Raw genomic sequence first — 16,357 nt, 5'->3', positions numbered from 1 at the left:
GACTGCCTGAACGATCTCATTTTGGTGCAGCTGAACCTGTGGTTGCTTCTGGAGCAGTTAATCTTCAGTATACCACTTCCTACAGGGGACCAACCTGCTCAGCTGCAGCTACAAACACCAACCTGCTCGGCTGCAGCTACAAACACCAACCTGCTCGGCTGCAGCTGCAAACACCAACCTGCTCAGCTGCAGCTACAAACACCAACCTGCTCGGCTGCAGCTATAAAGACCTGCTGGCAACTGTACCTTCTCATTGACCCTTTCTCACCCGCAATGTCCATCTGCTACCTGTTAAAAACTTTCACAGGAGCCTGACAACAAGGAATACACAGAACACCATCTGCCCTCAACACACACACACGCATGGGATCCCACAAGCACACTCCCCACAACTACAGTATTTGACACAAAATCCAGACACACAATCATTACCCCCACTACACGGTCCCACATACAGAACGTGGTGCAAGGACCTGTGAATATGATCAGGAAACCAGCCCCGAGAAGCATCATCGCAGTGTGAGCTGTCAGGCTCAACCTTAGCAGGTGTCCCGGCAGAGGCTCTGCCTGCCCCGCATCGTGTGAGGCTCGGGCTTTTATACTAGCCAAAATGTACACTCATTCTGACACAGGTGGCCAGCCCACGTCAGAAGAAGTGGCCAACAATATTGATAAAGGTCTCCACGGGTTGATAGAAACATGGACATACTTATATTTGCCAACTTCCAGTAGATGAGCACTGTACAGTCCAGTACACAGACAAGACTGTATCAAATGAGCTGGATATGGGGCCTCAGGTCCATGGTCCATCTCCGTTTGCCTGATATCTCTGATAAGAGCATACGAGAGACCTCCCCACTGCGGTCTTGATCCAGCACATACACAACATGGAAAGAACATAGTACGTTGGCATGCCCCACTCGTCTCCCTTCTCCCTTTACAGCTGCCCCTTTAGGGGACCTTCCAGGCCAGCATCAGAATTACCAGACTCCTTCTCAGGGTCAATAGGGCCTGGGTCATGAAGAGTGGGCACTCGGTGTGCACTCGCAGCCCAGTGTCGTAGTTTAAACCAAGTCCCCCTACTCCCGGAGAGTTCGGAAGGAAAATCCAAAGAATGTAGCCCCCACGGATTGAGATAAGAACGGTTTAATAGCTAAGGCATAACACAAAACCCCTACTGCCATTTACTACTACAAATAATAATGATACAGCAAACAGCAAGTGAAAAGAATACAACACCCCACCAGCCACCGACCCATAACTCACTCCACCCTGCCCGGCCGAGCACCATGTGCTCCCTCCTCCATTTTCCTCCACAGCTCCCCCCTCCAGCCTTCACTTTCCCAGTATGCATCCTGGGCATCACGTGCTATGGTATGGAATACCTCATTGACTAGCCTGGGTCAGGTGTCCTGTCTCTCCTTCCTCCCGGACTCCCCCTGGCTGGAAAAAACCTTGAACAAAAACACCCTCAAAACATGCTCAAACCATGACATTATCCACCCCTTATTCCATACCATTCACGTCATGCCCAGATCTCACATTTCCAATACACAATCACTCTTAAGTCCACCCCTCGATCATGAGACATCTCTATGTTGCATCTCTGGAATGATGGCCTGAAGTATCTGGGCCCACCAGGCTCAAAATCATTCACTGTCCCCTTCAGCAGTTCTACAGCTTGCTGCTGGGGACTCCATATAGCTGCCTTCCACTTCCAATGCTTCCAAAGCACTGGAGGGGCCCAGTGGATCAGATACCTGGCCATACTGTCCCACATGCCCTGCCACTCATGACTGTCCAGCCTTGGGAACAGTCTCCTGGTGCTCCTATATCCTTGTCTAACCCTAGACAAGACCCAAACCTGACTCTGCTTAACTTTTGGGATCAGACAAAATGGTTGTGGATGGAACACACTCTGTGTGTGTGCCACCATGCCGATCACCATCACAATCAGCAGGCAGGTCCCAAGGGCACCCAAAAGCCATTCAAAACCATCAGAACTCTCAAATGATGCTGCTGCACTTGTCACTGGGGCTGATGTAGCTGCCGTGTAGCCAGCTCTCCCACTATCAGCTTCTCTTCTCCCGAGTCCGGATCTTCCTTCTCTGCCTTGCTGGGAAATGCTGCGTGGTCTCCTGCCTCCTGCTGGGGCTCGGCGGGTGACTTCCGGGGAATATTCTCGGACGCTGCGGGGTTCGGAACGGCGGCGGGACTCGGTTCCTCCTCTGCCTGGTCCTGCCGCTCAGCTACCGCCCTGCTCCGCTCCTCCCCCGCCTGCTCCCGCTGCTCTGCCACAGCCGTTTGGCTCCCCGTGCCGCTCTCCCTGGCAGCCTCAGCTGCCGGCAGCTCCCGGGGCCGCTCCTTCCTGGCTTCACGCAGCTCCACACAGACGACGACGAGGATAAGGACAAGGACAGCGAAGAGCAGCGGGACGGCCTGGTACAAGTCCAAGTCCACGGCCACGTCCATCCCCCCCTGCTGCCGGAGCCCCACCGTATTACAAGCCTCCGACACAAACACAAACACATCCAATCCATACACCAAGTACCCGGTAAAATCCCGAAACAGCGAGATCCAGAGAAAAACCTCTAAGAGCCAGTAAATCAGCATTGTGACAAGAGACCATAAATCCGCTCAGATCTGTTCTTATCTCAATCCCTCGGGCCCCACGTTGGGCGCCAAAAATGTCGTAGTTTAAACCAAGTCCCCCAACTCCCGGAGAGTTCGGAAGGAAAATCCAAAGAATGTAGCCCCCACGGACTGAGATAAGAACGGTTTAATTGCTAAGGCATAACACAAAACCCCTACTGCCATTCACTACTACAAATAATAATGATACAGCAAACAGCAAGTTAAAAGAATACAACACCCCACCAGCCACCGACCCATAACTCACTCCACCCTGCCCGGCCGAGCACCATGTGCTCCCTCCTCCATTTTTCTCCAGAGCTCTACCCCTCCAGCCTTCTCTTTCCCAGTATGCATCCTGGGCATCACGTGCTATGGTATGGAATACCTCATTGGCTAGCCTGGGTCAGGTGTCCTGTCTCTCCTTCCTCCCGGACTCCCCCTGGCTGGAAAAAACCTTGAACAAAAACACCCTCAAAACATGCTCAAACCATGACACCCAGAAAGCCATCCGTATCCTGGGCTGCATCAAAAGGAGCGTGAGCAGCAGGTCAAAGGAGGTGATCCTGCCCCTCTGCTCTGCTCTCGTGAGACCTCACCTGGAGTATTGTGTGCAGTTCTGGTGTCCTCAACATCAAAAGGACATGCGACTGTTGGAACAAGTCCAAGAGGGGTCCACGAGGATGATCAGGGGACTGGAGCACCTCCTGTATGAAGAGAGGCTGAGAAAGTTGGGCCTGTTCAGCCTGGAGAAGAGAAGGCTGCGTGGAGACCTCATAGCAGCCTTCCAGTACCTGAAGGGAGCCTATAAGGATGCTGGTGAGGGACTCTTCATTAGGGACTGTAGTGACAGGACAAGGGGTAACTTGTTAACCAGGGGAAGTTTAGATTGGCTATAAGGAAGAAGTTCTTTACTGTGAGGGAGGTGAGGCACTGGAATGGGTTGCCCAGGGAAGGTGTGAATGCTCCATCCCTGGCGCTGTTCAAGGCCAGGTTGGACAGAGAATTGGGTGACATGGTTTAGTGTGAGGTGTCCCTGCCCATGGCAGGGGGGTTGGAACTTGATGATATTAAGGTCCTTTCCAACCCTAAGATTCTGTGATTCTAAGGTATGATTGTGGCGGGGGACTCCACATGACTCCCACCATTAAATGGGGCCTTCTCTCTTGAATTAGGCTGAAACTGCTTTCAAAACTGTTCTCAGCAGTGCTTGCAGTGCAGAGCTGTGCAAACCCAAGTACTTTATTCCAGATGCTCCATCTACATTTTTTGCTGGCTGCTGTTACCACATCTGTATTTGTTTTCTGAACATTTCATGTTCTCTTGACTGGAGCTGGCAGAAAATAAAGTGCTTCTAGCCAAGAGATGACACTTAGATTCGCATTTCTTTTCTGGCTCTGGCAGCAAGGTTGGTGGTGTTGCTGCCACTTCGTGGCATTCCAACACAATTCCTTGGATTCTGGACTGTTGCATTTCAAAGCTGTTCCAGCACAAGAAAAGCCAACAGGAAGCTGTGTGATTCCTGCCATCTGACTTGCCTGGTGTGCAGGGGTTGTGGTGCTCCATCACTCCAGGCCAAAAGCCCATGCCAATCCATACCTGCCCTAGTTTGCCACCAGAACACTGACTCAGGCTTCCTATGAGTACCCACAACCTATGGAAGCTGGGTCAGCAGTGTCCTCACAGAGATCAGACACTCGTGTACTGGGCTGTGCTGAAGAGAACGCATGTGTGCCTGCGGCTGCCTGCCTGGCTTCTGAATCACAGATTGGGATGGGATGGGATGGGTTGGGATGGGATGGGTTGGGATGGGATGGGTTGGGTTGGGATGGGGAGGGTTGGGATGGGAGGGACCTTCAGAGCCCATCCAGTCCAACCCTCCTGCAATGAGCAGGGACATCAACTGGATCAGGTTGCCCAGGCAGACCCACAGCCACCCTGGCCTTGAATGTCTCCAAGGATGGGGCATCTACCACAGCATCCCATGGGCACATTTCTCCCAGTCCCTGCCTTTGCCTTCTGTGACTTGGGCAGTTGGCTGGAGCCTCTGCTGGTGAAGACCAAAGCAAAAACCTGTCATTGAGTACCTCAGTGTCCTTTCTCCATGCCCCAGGTAACTTGGTCTTTCATTTCCTTCTGCAAGGGGGCCACGCTTTCCCTCGGCTCCCTTTTATCCTTGACACACCCATAGGAGTTGTTCTTGTTGCCCCTACACCTCCTCCTCCTGCTGCATCCCTCCTCTTCCACTGCCCATCTCCATCCCACCTCCAAAATGAACCCTCCTCGCTTTAGCCCTAAGCAAGGATTGTAGCAAACAAACCTTTTGGGGTGCAAGGGGTAGGGAAATGATAGAACAGAGGATGTGAGTGACACAGGTGCAGCTGCACCCTGGCCAGCAGAGAGGGCAGCTTGTATTCAACTCACCCTCGCTCCCCACCAGAACCAGAACAAGACCCACACATGGATGGCCACAACCACTGCTGCCTTCCCATGCTTCTCTTCTTACCTTCCATGCGTCTTGCAGCCGGCCTGGGGGAGACCTGCTGTCACACCACTTGAAACACTGAGGGATGGCAGTGAACTGAGTCCCAGTCCCACCTTGCCTGAGCAAAGGCACCACCAAGCTCCTCCTGTCTAAGCCTGGAACTAAAATTCCCACCAGATGCTCTACGGTTTACAGACTACATTAGACAAACCACATGCATGGTCAGCAAACATCTTTGGCGCAGTGTCTGGTACACAAAGGACCTGAATAATGCACAAATTGTATCACAGTAGTGCACAGGGACATGCAGAAATCATTCTTCCAAGGCACAGTTACACTGCCCAACATAAACCCAAATAATGGGAAAAGCCCCAAACAAGAACTGTTAAGGCCACTGCAAAGAGCTCACCTCACACAGCCCCCGAGAAGCAGAGCTACCATGGGGCATGGAACTCTGTGAGATTCCCTGAGGGAATGGGATCTCCCTATCAGTGAATGCTTAGAGCCAGGCTCTGGTGGCTGCCTGCGACTGACTCTGGCACAGTCTTCCTGAATCCAGTTTAGGAGGATAAGAGCCTGATGCCTTGAATCATGGCACTCCTGCCACTCTGAGCACCTAGATTTGCACACATTCTTGTTCCTAAAGGAAAGGGCAAGGGGTGACAAACAGGGGAGCAATTGAAACGGAGACTTCTTGTACATGAATTCATACTTAAACCTCATTCAGAAGGGAAACACTAAGACCATTCAGAGAGAAAAGGCCAACGGCAACTTCTCTACAAGAAGCATGAAGACGCTTGCAACAACTCCTAACAAACGGGCTACTTCATTTATTATTGAAGAAGTTGATCCAGCTACTTAAGAAGAAGAAGAACCAACTTAACTAACTAACTTGAGCACCAGTTAAGCCATTTCCATTTCCAGTCTCAGCCAGTGCAAACCCTGTCTAACATAGTGGACCAGTCTGATCAAGCTGCTGGTCAGTGACAGCTCCCCCGATGCCGCGTCAAATTCTCCAGAAACCTCTGGAAATAAAGAGAGAAAACATTTGGTTGGTTTCACACAACATATATCACACATCAACATATGAACAATGATAACGTGGAACACACACATTTCCGTGCAGTGGGATTATCTATTCACCGTGCCAATGGCACACAGCCGCTTCTGCGCTAACAAAATGAGCAAGGAAAGAGTGATGCCCTCTCAGAAAAAGTTACTTGCCTGCCCAGCACCTTGTCACACACTAGTTTACAACTTGCCAAGAATGAGGCAAATCAAAAGCTATCATTTGTAGGCAGGCACAAGAGGTACCTCCTCTCAGAGTGAAACAGTAACTGATTTGTAGAGTAGCGGTTCTAATACAAGAAATGTTGTCATTAGACTTTTGCTTTGCGGTAGGTGGGGTAAGTCCCAGCCATGAGAAGACAGTACAGGGCAAGTCACTGACCCCTCTCCTTCTCTCTTTCCTCCCCAAACAAGTGCTTACTAAAGCAGAAGCCAGGCTGGCTGCAGGGCCAGCCTGGCCTGGTGGCTTTACAAAGTACAGAAGAGGGGTGTAAAAACAAAAGCTTTACCTTTCAAACTTGAGTTGAGGTCTCTTTGGCTGGGAGGCACCATTTGGCAAAGAAGGCACTGGGAGAAGTTTTGTGACGTGTCCGGCAGATCCCTGACAAATCACAGAATACGGACAGATCCGGTTAGAGAGATGTCAAAAACGATTCCAAAGCTTGCCTTGCCTAAACTGCAGTAGGAAACACTTTTTTGTCCCAGGCATAGTCTGTCTTCCAGGCTCTACCTGTCTTCTTACCTACTTCCCCAGCACCTCCTCCAATAATGGAAATGGAAACCTGGCTTCTTACCTGACTGCTAGTAAGGCATTCATATCATTAATACTTTGCCCAAGCATGGGGAAATTAAGTAGCAGCTTTCCTTGCACAATGGCTAAGATAGCAGTAAGGCTGCAAGCAGCACATTTTTCACGGTGTTTCAGGAAACCTTTCACTAACCAAGGCAGCAATAGGTAATATCCATTCACACTTATTTCCAGCTTAACCACACAATTGTTCCTTCTCCATTGCCAATTACATCATAAGGAAAAAGCAAGCAGTTAGAAGCCAGCCCATAGAGCGAGCACACTTGGGCATGACTCACACAATATCCTAGAGCACACACACCCAACCGCTAGTAAATACAAAGATAATTGTATTTTACAACCCAAAATGGCAAAGATCCAGCTGCAAGGATCACTAACAATTTCATAAGCAAACTATAAACCAAATTTCAACAGGGGAGATTCAGGTTAGAGAGATGGAAGAATTTCTTTACTGTGAGGATGAAATAGGCTGCCCAAAGAAGTGGTAAATGCTCTATCCCATCCCAAACCAGTCTACGATGCTATGAAAACCTTTTACCCGTCTTGTATGTTTCTTATTTTTAAGCAGCCCACTTTTCCCTTTTGGAAACACCCTTCTTTTACACCACTCTTGTACTTGCAGTTGCCTACAGTCAGAAACAGTTACTGCCATCAGCATGATGCCTTTGGTTTTTACATGGGCACCTCTTCTCACTATGCATCACTAAATGAGATGAAAACAAATGATGGCAAGTCAGCAGAGGAATTACAATGGGGGCTTCTGGGCTAGTGACGTATGGTTACAGATAGCCGTGAAAGGGGCAAAATGCCTCAAAGAGCTTCCGCTGGTGGCTGCTTTATCTTCTTTCTTTTCAATATCCTCAGAGCATGTTTCTAAAGAGAGTCAAGCAGCACCCACAGGTTGCAGGAAACTTCCTGCTACTTATAATTGATACCTACTTTGATAGCCTTTGACAGCTCAAGTTGGCTACTCTCCACTTTGCGGTACTTGTTAATCAAAGGATCCTTGTAGTCCCTCTTGTTATTGATGGTGTAATCAATGGCAGAGAGCTCCTCACTCTCGCTTCTGCATCTCTTTTGGGCCACCTTGGCTGACTTTGGTGCAGGTTTTATGGCAGACACTGGTGGCAGTGGTGGAAATAGAAAAACTTTCTTCTGGGATTCAGTTGAAGCCCTGGAGTTTGATGCTCTGGAGATGGGAAGAGAATTCAGCAATTGGGATGAATGAATTGGGGTGCATCAATAACGTAGCGATTTTTTACAAACTTTGTTGCAACATGCACCAGTTACACTTCAGCTTCTCTGGAAGCGAAAATGACATGAAGAATCCAACAAAAGCAAAATGAAAGTCATTGTGCATTAGATACCACATCTTCAGCTGCTAACAACAGGCAGGCAAGTTGCTTTTCAAGTAGAATTAAGCCCCGGGAGTTGTCCTTGGAATGAAAACATAGAACCAGGATGGCAGGATATTGCAAAAAGGCATCCCTCCAACACAGCCCCTTTCACTTAAAGACAGAGACCGTCAATTCTCTGCGAGAAATCACCCAACAAGGCAAACAAACTGCAGCACTGCCTCTCTTTCCCCATTTACGGTAGAAGGTGTCTTCTACGGTTACAGATACTCACCCTGACACTTGATCCTATACATACTTGGATAGAATTAAACTGAGTTGTTTCTTTAAGACTTGCCTGCTCAACTAGACATCAAGACTGAGAGGATTCAAGTCAGAGATTTAAAATGTAGCGCTTTTTGAAGGGCAGGGACTATCACATTTAATAATATGGTGGCATATCAGATTTCTGATCATTGGAAGTTAGGAATACAAGGGAACTCTGGCAGCTTTAAGCAACACCAAATAACTCTAAACCTTGTTTCATAACTGCTCATTTCCATCACTTTTCCTCAGCTTCTCAAAGCTTCCACAGAACAGCTGCCACACCCCAGATTGTCTAGAGCAATCACCTGCTGACAGATTGCCTCCACTGAGGTTTGGAGAGGAGGAATGACTCCTGCATCCCAGCAGGTAGGCAGCCTACCACACTGTATGCAACTCGACCAGCAAATCTGTGCTGCACAAATTTGTTTCCTGAATCTGGTCCAAAAGACAGCAGTGCAAATGGTTGCCTACCCCCTTAAAAGGACAAGTAATATGGACGCAACTGGCAATTACATTTCCTGCAGTGTGAACACATTTCCTGAGCTACGCGTATGGATCAGAGCATGCCGCAATGTAAGCTGCAGGATAGAGAAGCGTTTAAAATCATGTCCATCTCAATGGTTAGAAATCTGACAAATGCCACAACATTCAACACTTGTGCAGCACTGTAAAGCAAGAATGGGAGGATGACCAGCCACTGAAACATCAGCTTATACTTGAATGGTTAGAACCATAATCCTCAGCATTAAGAAGGGATCAGAAACAGGTGACACCCAAGTATCACTTCGCATCTGCAACAATTAAAAAGGTGAACAAATTACATTCCGAATGCCACATGGTCGATTCCAGGAGTTAAAGACAAATGTTCCGCAGATGAAGCTTCAGGAAGCACATTACCTTATAAGCAAATGTATAAGCACAGTTCCTTTTTTAGGACAGACTCGCTTGCCTGCATCTTTCTGCCATTCCACCACTGTATACTCACTTCAATTCCTTGGAGTCTTTCTTAGGTGAAGAGTTCAGGGATTTTTGTTCTTTCTCCAATTTCAATTTCTTCCTATTCGTCTCTTCGTCCACTGCTTTCCTCTAACGGGAAGAAAGAAAACCAAATCACTTAGGGTTTTAAAGTTCATGTAAAGTAGAAACCAGTACAGCCAAGTCTGATCAATTCCTGGTAAAAGTCTTGAAAAGATACTGGGACCAACAAAGGGGAAACCCAGACCACAGCAGATACAGATTTCAGCTTCACTAACCAGTATCCTAAAATAATGTTTTATCTACTTCTGCTTGGATATTTTCTAGTGGCAGAGATGGAACTGCTCAGCCTCTTGCTGTTAATAGTCATGAAAATTAAGGCACTTCTGTTGCTCAAAATAAGCTCTGCATCTGTTCTGGAGGGGCTTTTCTTCTTCTACTTGGTAGGAATTATACAGGAGTAAATTCAGATTGCTCCTGATGTAGGCATGAACTGCAAACAATTGTGGGTTTCGATAAGTCTTATCAAAGGCAAGGAAAACACTGCATTCAGATGTGCAGGGCTTTTGGGGTTTATTACCAAAACTATGATACAGATGAAATTTGAAGAGACAGTTAAAATTGCTGCCAGTGTTTTCCAGCAGGAACCATTAAGGTAGAGAGGTAATAAACACTACTTTTCAATTACACTCCATAGGTGGAAAAGTACAAGCGATGAAAAATCATCAGCTGGCCTGACGGAGCTTAGCACGGACAGAAATGATATGTGCTGCTGCTGCTAGCCCATTAGTGGTATGTGCATCTTTGAAGAAATACTAAAAAAAAGACATTACAAGAGCTGCCAAACACTTCTGTTGAACCAAAAAATGCTTTGTTTGGTAACAAAATGAGATGCTTCAAATACTTCTGACAAGCAGTCACATTTGAAGCCCACGATTACCTAAGTCATTGAAACATCATTTATTCGTCCCCTCTGAAACATCTTACGAGTCTAAAAATACAAAGCTTGCTCAAAAAATAAGAAAGACTAAAGATAACGATGCTACCATATAGCCCACTCCAAAACAATTGCTCAGAAGCAAAATCACTCAAGTAAAATGATGCACTGCAAGTGACAATTCAAAATCCACTGCGGCTTCTAAAGATAATCTCTCCTAAAAGCCCTTACCTATGACAGGAGGACAAAATCAGATGAAAGTACGGGCGAGAGATGAAAAACTCTCTTCTAGTTTATCAAAAGCCTTGGCAGAAAGAGGGTGTTTACCTTTGCTGGGAATGGAAATTTGGAAGGCTCTGCAGTAGGAGGAGAAGGAATGTCTGTCAGAAGAGGTAGCCATGGTTGGGTCATTTCCTGGAGAGCAAATGACAGAAGCGGGTTACAGTATTTTGCTGATACAGGCAGCTGAAGTTTTACCTTTAAGAGATTTACATTCATGTACAAAAAATAAGCTGACCCCATCGCAAACCCAAGAGGCAGTATCACAGCATGAAGCCCTCTTTCAGCTCAGCAAGCCAGACCATCATGAGGACTTGCTCCTTTTCTCCAAGCACACTTGCATTGCCCAATTAGCAGCAATCTCAGTGAAGCTTGTAGAGAGCTAAATACTTCCCATGTTTGCAGGATTATTTAGCAAAGGGAAAAGTACATAAAACCTGTATATGAGTAGCTCTGGGCTTTTTCAAAGTTCGGGAGCTTCCTAGTATGGGATATTCCTCCTCCTCCCCCCCCATTACCTTAATGTGTACAAAATACAAACACGTAGATCTATTCTTTAAGAGCACCTACCTTCAAAATTTCATTAACGGTTTGGGCATCACAGTGCAAGGTTCGCTACAAGGAAATAAAAAGAAGGAAGCAGCATGAGTTAGTTTGTTTACCAACTGACATGAGATAAACAGCTGCACTCATCAAACATTTGCTTACCAACCGTTCTGCAAATGCCATGGGAGTCCATTAATAATAAAAGGCTAAATAGCCCCATCAGAAGGGCAGTTTATTCTACAAAGCCTGTTCTTTTCAAACCTTTAGTAGAAGATATGCTCTAATAAAGATGGGAAAGAATCAAAGTGAAAGAGAGTTCATTAAACAGTGGTGCTTGTTCAGCTGACAGGATTCCCCTTGTTTCATAACTTGTGCTCTCCTGTGCACCCACGTGCACTCAGCAGAATAAGAAGCCAGCATAAATAAGAAGCCAGCATAAAGCCCTAAGCTTGGAGAAGGCAAAGTAAAGGTGGCTGTAAGTGGAAGAGTAACACACTAGACTCCTAAATGCCAGGTCCTGGACTCAAGGGAACAGCTGCTTCCAATTTACTACTATAATTTAATATAAATATTTGGTTATAAATTTATTGTTCCATGCCATCATTGAAAACATTTCTGAACTGGGGAGCTCAGATTTTCAAAAAGAAATAGACTGGAAACAAAAGAAAGTGATGACTTGTTTTTGAAGTGCAGGACATGCTCTTGGAACTTATGAACCTCAACAGCTCTCAAGGGCATAAACCCACATTTTCATTTCCAACCCACAGGTTTTATCAGCACTCACCCCTTCTAACAGAATGCAACTTGCTCAGATCTGGCACCACCAAGCACTTAGGTGAACCTGAGCTCACCTACCAAGGGAGAAGCCTAACCGCTGTCACCTGCTACCATGCCAACCTCCCTGTCCACACGTGGGCTCCTTCAGAACAACCTGAAGTCAAAAGCAAACCTTGCACCATCGTCACTGGTGGGGATGCAGGAACAAGCAGGGGAAGCCAGTTCCAAGGCTGACCCAAAACACGCACACACGAAAGCCAAAAGGATTCACATGCATCATCCGCACGCACAAACTTGTGGTTCCGCAAGAATAGGCAAAGGGAAAACATTGCTATGGCAGCTGCTGCAGTAAAAAAGACCCCTGCAAACCACAGGAGAACTGGCTACCCAGGGGAAACTGCGACACTGGTGAAGAGCAAACAAAAGCAGCAAAACTGCATCAAGGAAGGGAGGTGCAGGCAGGTAGTTAATACAAGATTTTCTTCTGACTTCTTTCACGTTCAGGAATTGTGGGGGTTGTTTTTTTAATTTGTTTCTTTTTCAAAGTTCACAAAAAAAGAATTATTCGCCTTTTAATAAGGAAAGATATGGAACTTGAGCTGAAGCTTACGGAGATGTCTTTGCACTGTTGCCTGTGGGCTTTGCATTAAGTCAGTAACAAATCAGATCAAGTTGCATAAACATGAAAACAAGCTGCATTTTAAGGATGAGTATCCCTAAAGGCCATTTTGCTATGTGGAAATTGCCTGAGGTTTCATCGCTACTGCAAAATAACGTACAGATACTGTTTGGCAGCTGAGTCCTTGTAACAGCAGCTTGAGCTGTTCTAGGATGTTCGGGAAGCTGCAGTCAGAGAATGACAAACCCATGAGCAGAGAAGGCAATTTCTGGAGCAGATTGCCTAAGGCTAGGATTAATTTTCACAGAGGGTTAATAATTACCGCAAGACATACCATTTTTAGTGCAGAAAATTCACCTCATTTCACCAAAAACACAATGGCCACAACAAACAAGAGAAAGGGTGGAAGAGAGAGGAGAAAAGGCAAAAGGAAACCCAAAGAAAATCGAAAACTCTGACTGAACTCTGAAAACTCTGGACTCAGCCAGGTAACAGAATGGGATTGCTACAAGCCCTGCCTAATCTAATAGCAGTCTGAGAGATCACAAGAAAACCAACTAACCCTAAAACAGACAACAGAAGCTGCAAATCAGATACAATTCTCTGGGACACATTCTGAAACTACCACGTGCGTGTCAGCGTCACTCAAATGTGTAGCTCATTGTCTGGACACCAGAGCACAGCTATGCTCTTGCCCACATCAGTTCTCCTCAGTCACACCTGTGCTTCCAAGAGGAACCACAATTCTTCTCCAAAAAGAGTGCCTCCACTACAGGAAAGGTTTACCAAGGCTCCTGGGTCCCTTCCGCTGTGCTTTTCTTCTCTAGCCACATTCAACTCGCTGTAGAACACGTGGGTAAACAAGACATGTCCTCAACTTTCTTGAGTGAAACTACCCAGAAAACTGGTTTAAAACCCAGTTGGTTTTCCCATGGATTTAGGATTTTCATTAGGTTTTCCAAACACAAGACTTCTTTTTCTGTTAAAAAAGAAGGAGGAACTATTGCCTATAGGTCAAAGGCAAGCATAACACCTGCTTCCTTCCAAAGACACCCACGTTGCAAAGGGCAAAGTCTGCAACTGAACTGCTGGCTAGTAAACTGCATAGATGCAAGATGAGAAAGATATTCCTTTTCAAAGTCTGTTTTCTGCACCTAAAATTTTCCCTGTTGAGGTGCTTCTCAGGAAAAAGACAGGAAAGCTAGGGCTGGGGGATAGGGGAAGAAGAAAATACAGGGTTTCTGGGCTTTGTGAGAGTACTTCAAAACTGCCAGCAGACTGCCTTCCATCAGCTGTGGTGCATAGGAGATGGCCATGCACTTCCCTTCCCACTGGCCTGAGAATGTTTTGCAAGCTGGAGGAACTGTTTGAAAGCATGGGACACGAGCACTTCTGCAGCAGACTTTTAGAAAATGCATAGTCTCAATAATGAAACCTTAAGGCACCACATTCTGCTTGTCTGCTTTTCCCAAGAAAAGCCTCAGAATTGCCAGTGCAGCACTATCTGAGCCAAATCCAACAGAAGCAAGTCTAAGCACATCCCAGCCCTTCCTGCAGGTCTGATCACGTCAGCTGCAGTCTGCGAGAAGCTCAATCTGTCACTTGTGCACAGGAGCTGCACTGAGAGAGCGGCTCCTCTGAACCTGTCAGGACACTGGTCTTATCCTGAAGCAGTCCATAGCTTCAGCACCCAGAAAAGCTGCATGAGCAGAGGTGGGTCCCAAACACCCCAGACAAGCTGTGCTGCTCATCTGCGCCTTCCTTATGTTTTGCCAGTGAAGACACTAATTCCTCGAGGAGCGCTAGACAAACACTTGAAGGTTAAGCAGGTAAAACTCTAATTATGCTGGTACTAAGGGTTCTTGAATTGATAAACTCTAGAAGGGGAGCAAAGGGCAGGAAAAGTCTGACGGTGCAGCATAGACGTCACAGGGGCACCTGAACCATGACAGTATTTCAGGTCTCCTGTCCTGGCTGCATTCAGGCAGCAGGGAGGCTGAGGCAAGAGGCTGTATTAAGCAGCCTCTGCATTTTATCTGCGTTCACCTCTAGCACCGACGCTCTCGAAGGTTCCTTGGCTTCACTGCCGCTTGTCTCTGAGTCTGAAGAGCTGTCTGAGCCACTGCTGCTCTCTGAGTCACTGCTGCTCTCTGAGTCACTGCTGCTCTCTGACTCAGAGCTGCTGGAATGTGGTGATGCCACAGTCTTGGGCTGGGACTGTTGGGGACTGCAAGGCCACCATGAGATAAAATTAGAAAGCAGCATAGGTGAAGTTTCTTATTATATTGACATGGCAAGATTCAAGAATATAACTGAACCCCCCTGTTTTGGCACTGAGAGGACAAAGGATAAGGCCAAGTAATACAGAGCCATGCTCCAAAGATAAAGCACTGGAATAAAAAACCTCTAGAATTAATAAAACCTTCAACTCTATGGCCAGGTCAGAGACATCTGTGAGCAGGACTGCTGCAGTCTGCAACTGCATTTAGCCAACCAAAGTTTAAAAAGGAACCAAAACTGACAAGTGCTTTTCTGAAGGCCTCAACCCTCAAAAGAAAAGGTTGCCATAAGGGCTAACAACACAGAAACATCCATTCCAGGATGGTCTCTCTTTCCTATATTCTTCCCGTAAAGTTTTCAATTCATTTGTGTTCCTCGGGCAAGGTGCTGGAACTGCTTCGTTAACAACCATGTCAAGCAGCAGCAGTTTTTGCAATACTCTCCTCTCTTCAGAAGTGTTTTCCTCCAGCACTGGCAATGGGACTGGATGGAACTCAGGAAGAGCCCTGACCTTGATGCAGTCCTTTGTTTTGAAATGGGCTTATGAGTATTTCTTTTATCGTTGAAACTTGTTCCATACGTCAGAATCAACACATTTGTATGGATTGGAGGCAAGTTTCGTGAAAATCTTGAAAATTCTGTGCTTCTCCACTTCTTTTAATACTGGCAAGTGGCTGTTAAGTCTACCCTAAACGTTGCTTCTGACTAACAATACATGGCAGGAACTACTTATAAGGAACTGCCTTATCAGGAGGAGCTGAAACAGCCTCCGTGAGTCTACCCAACACTTTTCTGTTCTTCACCTGCTTGGCTCTTTTGGGCTTCCTTCTAAACTAAAACTGGACTCACACCTCACCCACCCCTACAGCAACTGAGAATCCCCTTAGCTCCAGTGTGAACTTCGGATACTCTGGTGGAGGGGAAGAGAAGTTGGGGAAATATAATTCTGGTTGATAAGAAAAATCCAGCGTGCCGGATGATTCATTTCTCATTGGAGCTTTCTGTAAAACCCCACACAACTAACACCAATGTTCAACAGCAGCTTTGGGCAGCTAGGAACCAAATCCTGTCTCTACAGGAGAAACAGGAACCCTTACCCATCCACCCCATATATTAAAAAGTAGTTTGTTTTTCCCTCCTAGTTAGTCTAGCTATTAGATCGAGAACAAATCGGTACCTTGGAGGAGCAAGTGGACTGTCAGCAACCTGTTTTGTTCACAGAAAAGAAAGAGGAGAATGAGAGAAAAGGTTAGCTTAAGGCATTCGGAACAATGCAACAAAGCGTGATGAT

General features: G+C 46.6%; 1 protein-coding gene across 1 annotated transcript in view; it reads right to left on the bottom strand.

Annotated features, from left to right (window-relative positions):
* The window catches only part of LOC117436417 (AF4/FMR2 family member 1-like), a 58,553-nt gene that overhangs the window by 19,158 nt on the left and 23,038 nt on the right, over positions 1–16,357 (bottom strand). The window contains exons 7-10 of the mRNA XM_034064455.1: positions 16,244–16,272; positions 14,833–15,013; positions 11,415–11,459; positions 10,893–10,979 (exon numbers count right to left, since the gene is read on the bottom strand). Coding sequence (XP_033920346.1) covers positions 10,893–10,979; positions 11,415–11,459; positions 14,833–15,013; positions 16,244–16,272 — 342 coding nt within the window. The remainder of the gene's footprint in view (positions 1–10,892; positions 10,980–11,414; positions 11,460–14,832; positions 15,014–16,243; positions 16,273–16,357) is intronic.

Source organism: Melopsittacus undulatus, chromosome 7 (genome assembly GCF_012275295.1).
Source record: "Melopsittacus undulatus isolate bMelUnd1 chromosome 7, bMelUnd1.mat.Z, whole genome shotgun sequence".
Lineage (NCBI taxonomy): Eukaryota > Metazoa > Chordata > Aves > Psittaciformes > Psittaculidae > Melopsittacus > Melopsittacus undulatus.
Note: the sequence above shows the minus strand (reverse complement) of the source record. Positions and strands in the feature narration are given on the sequence as shown.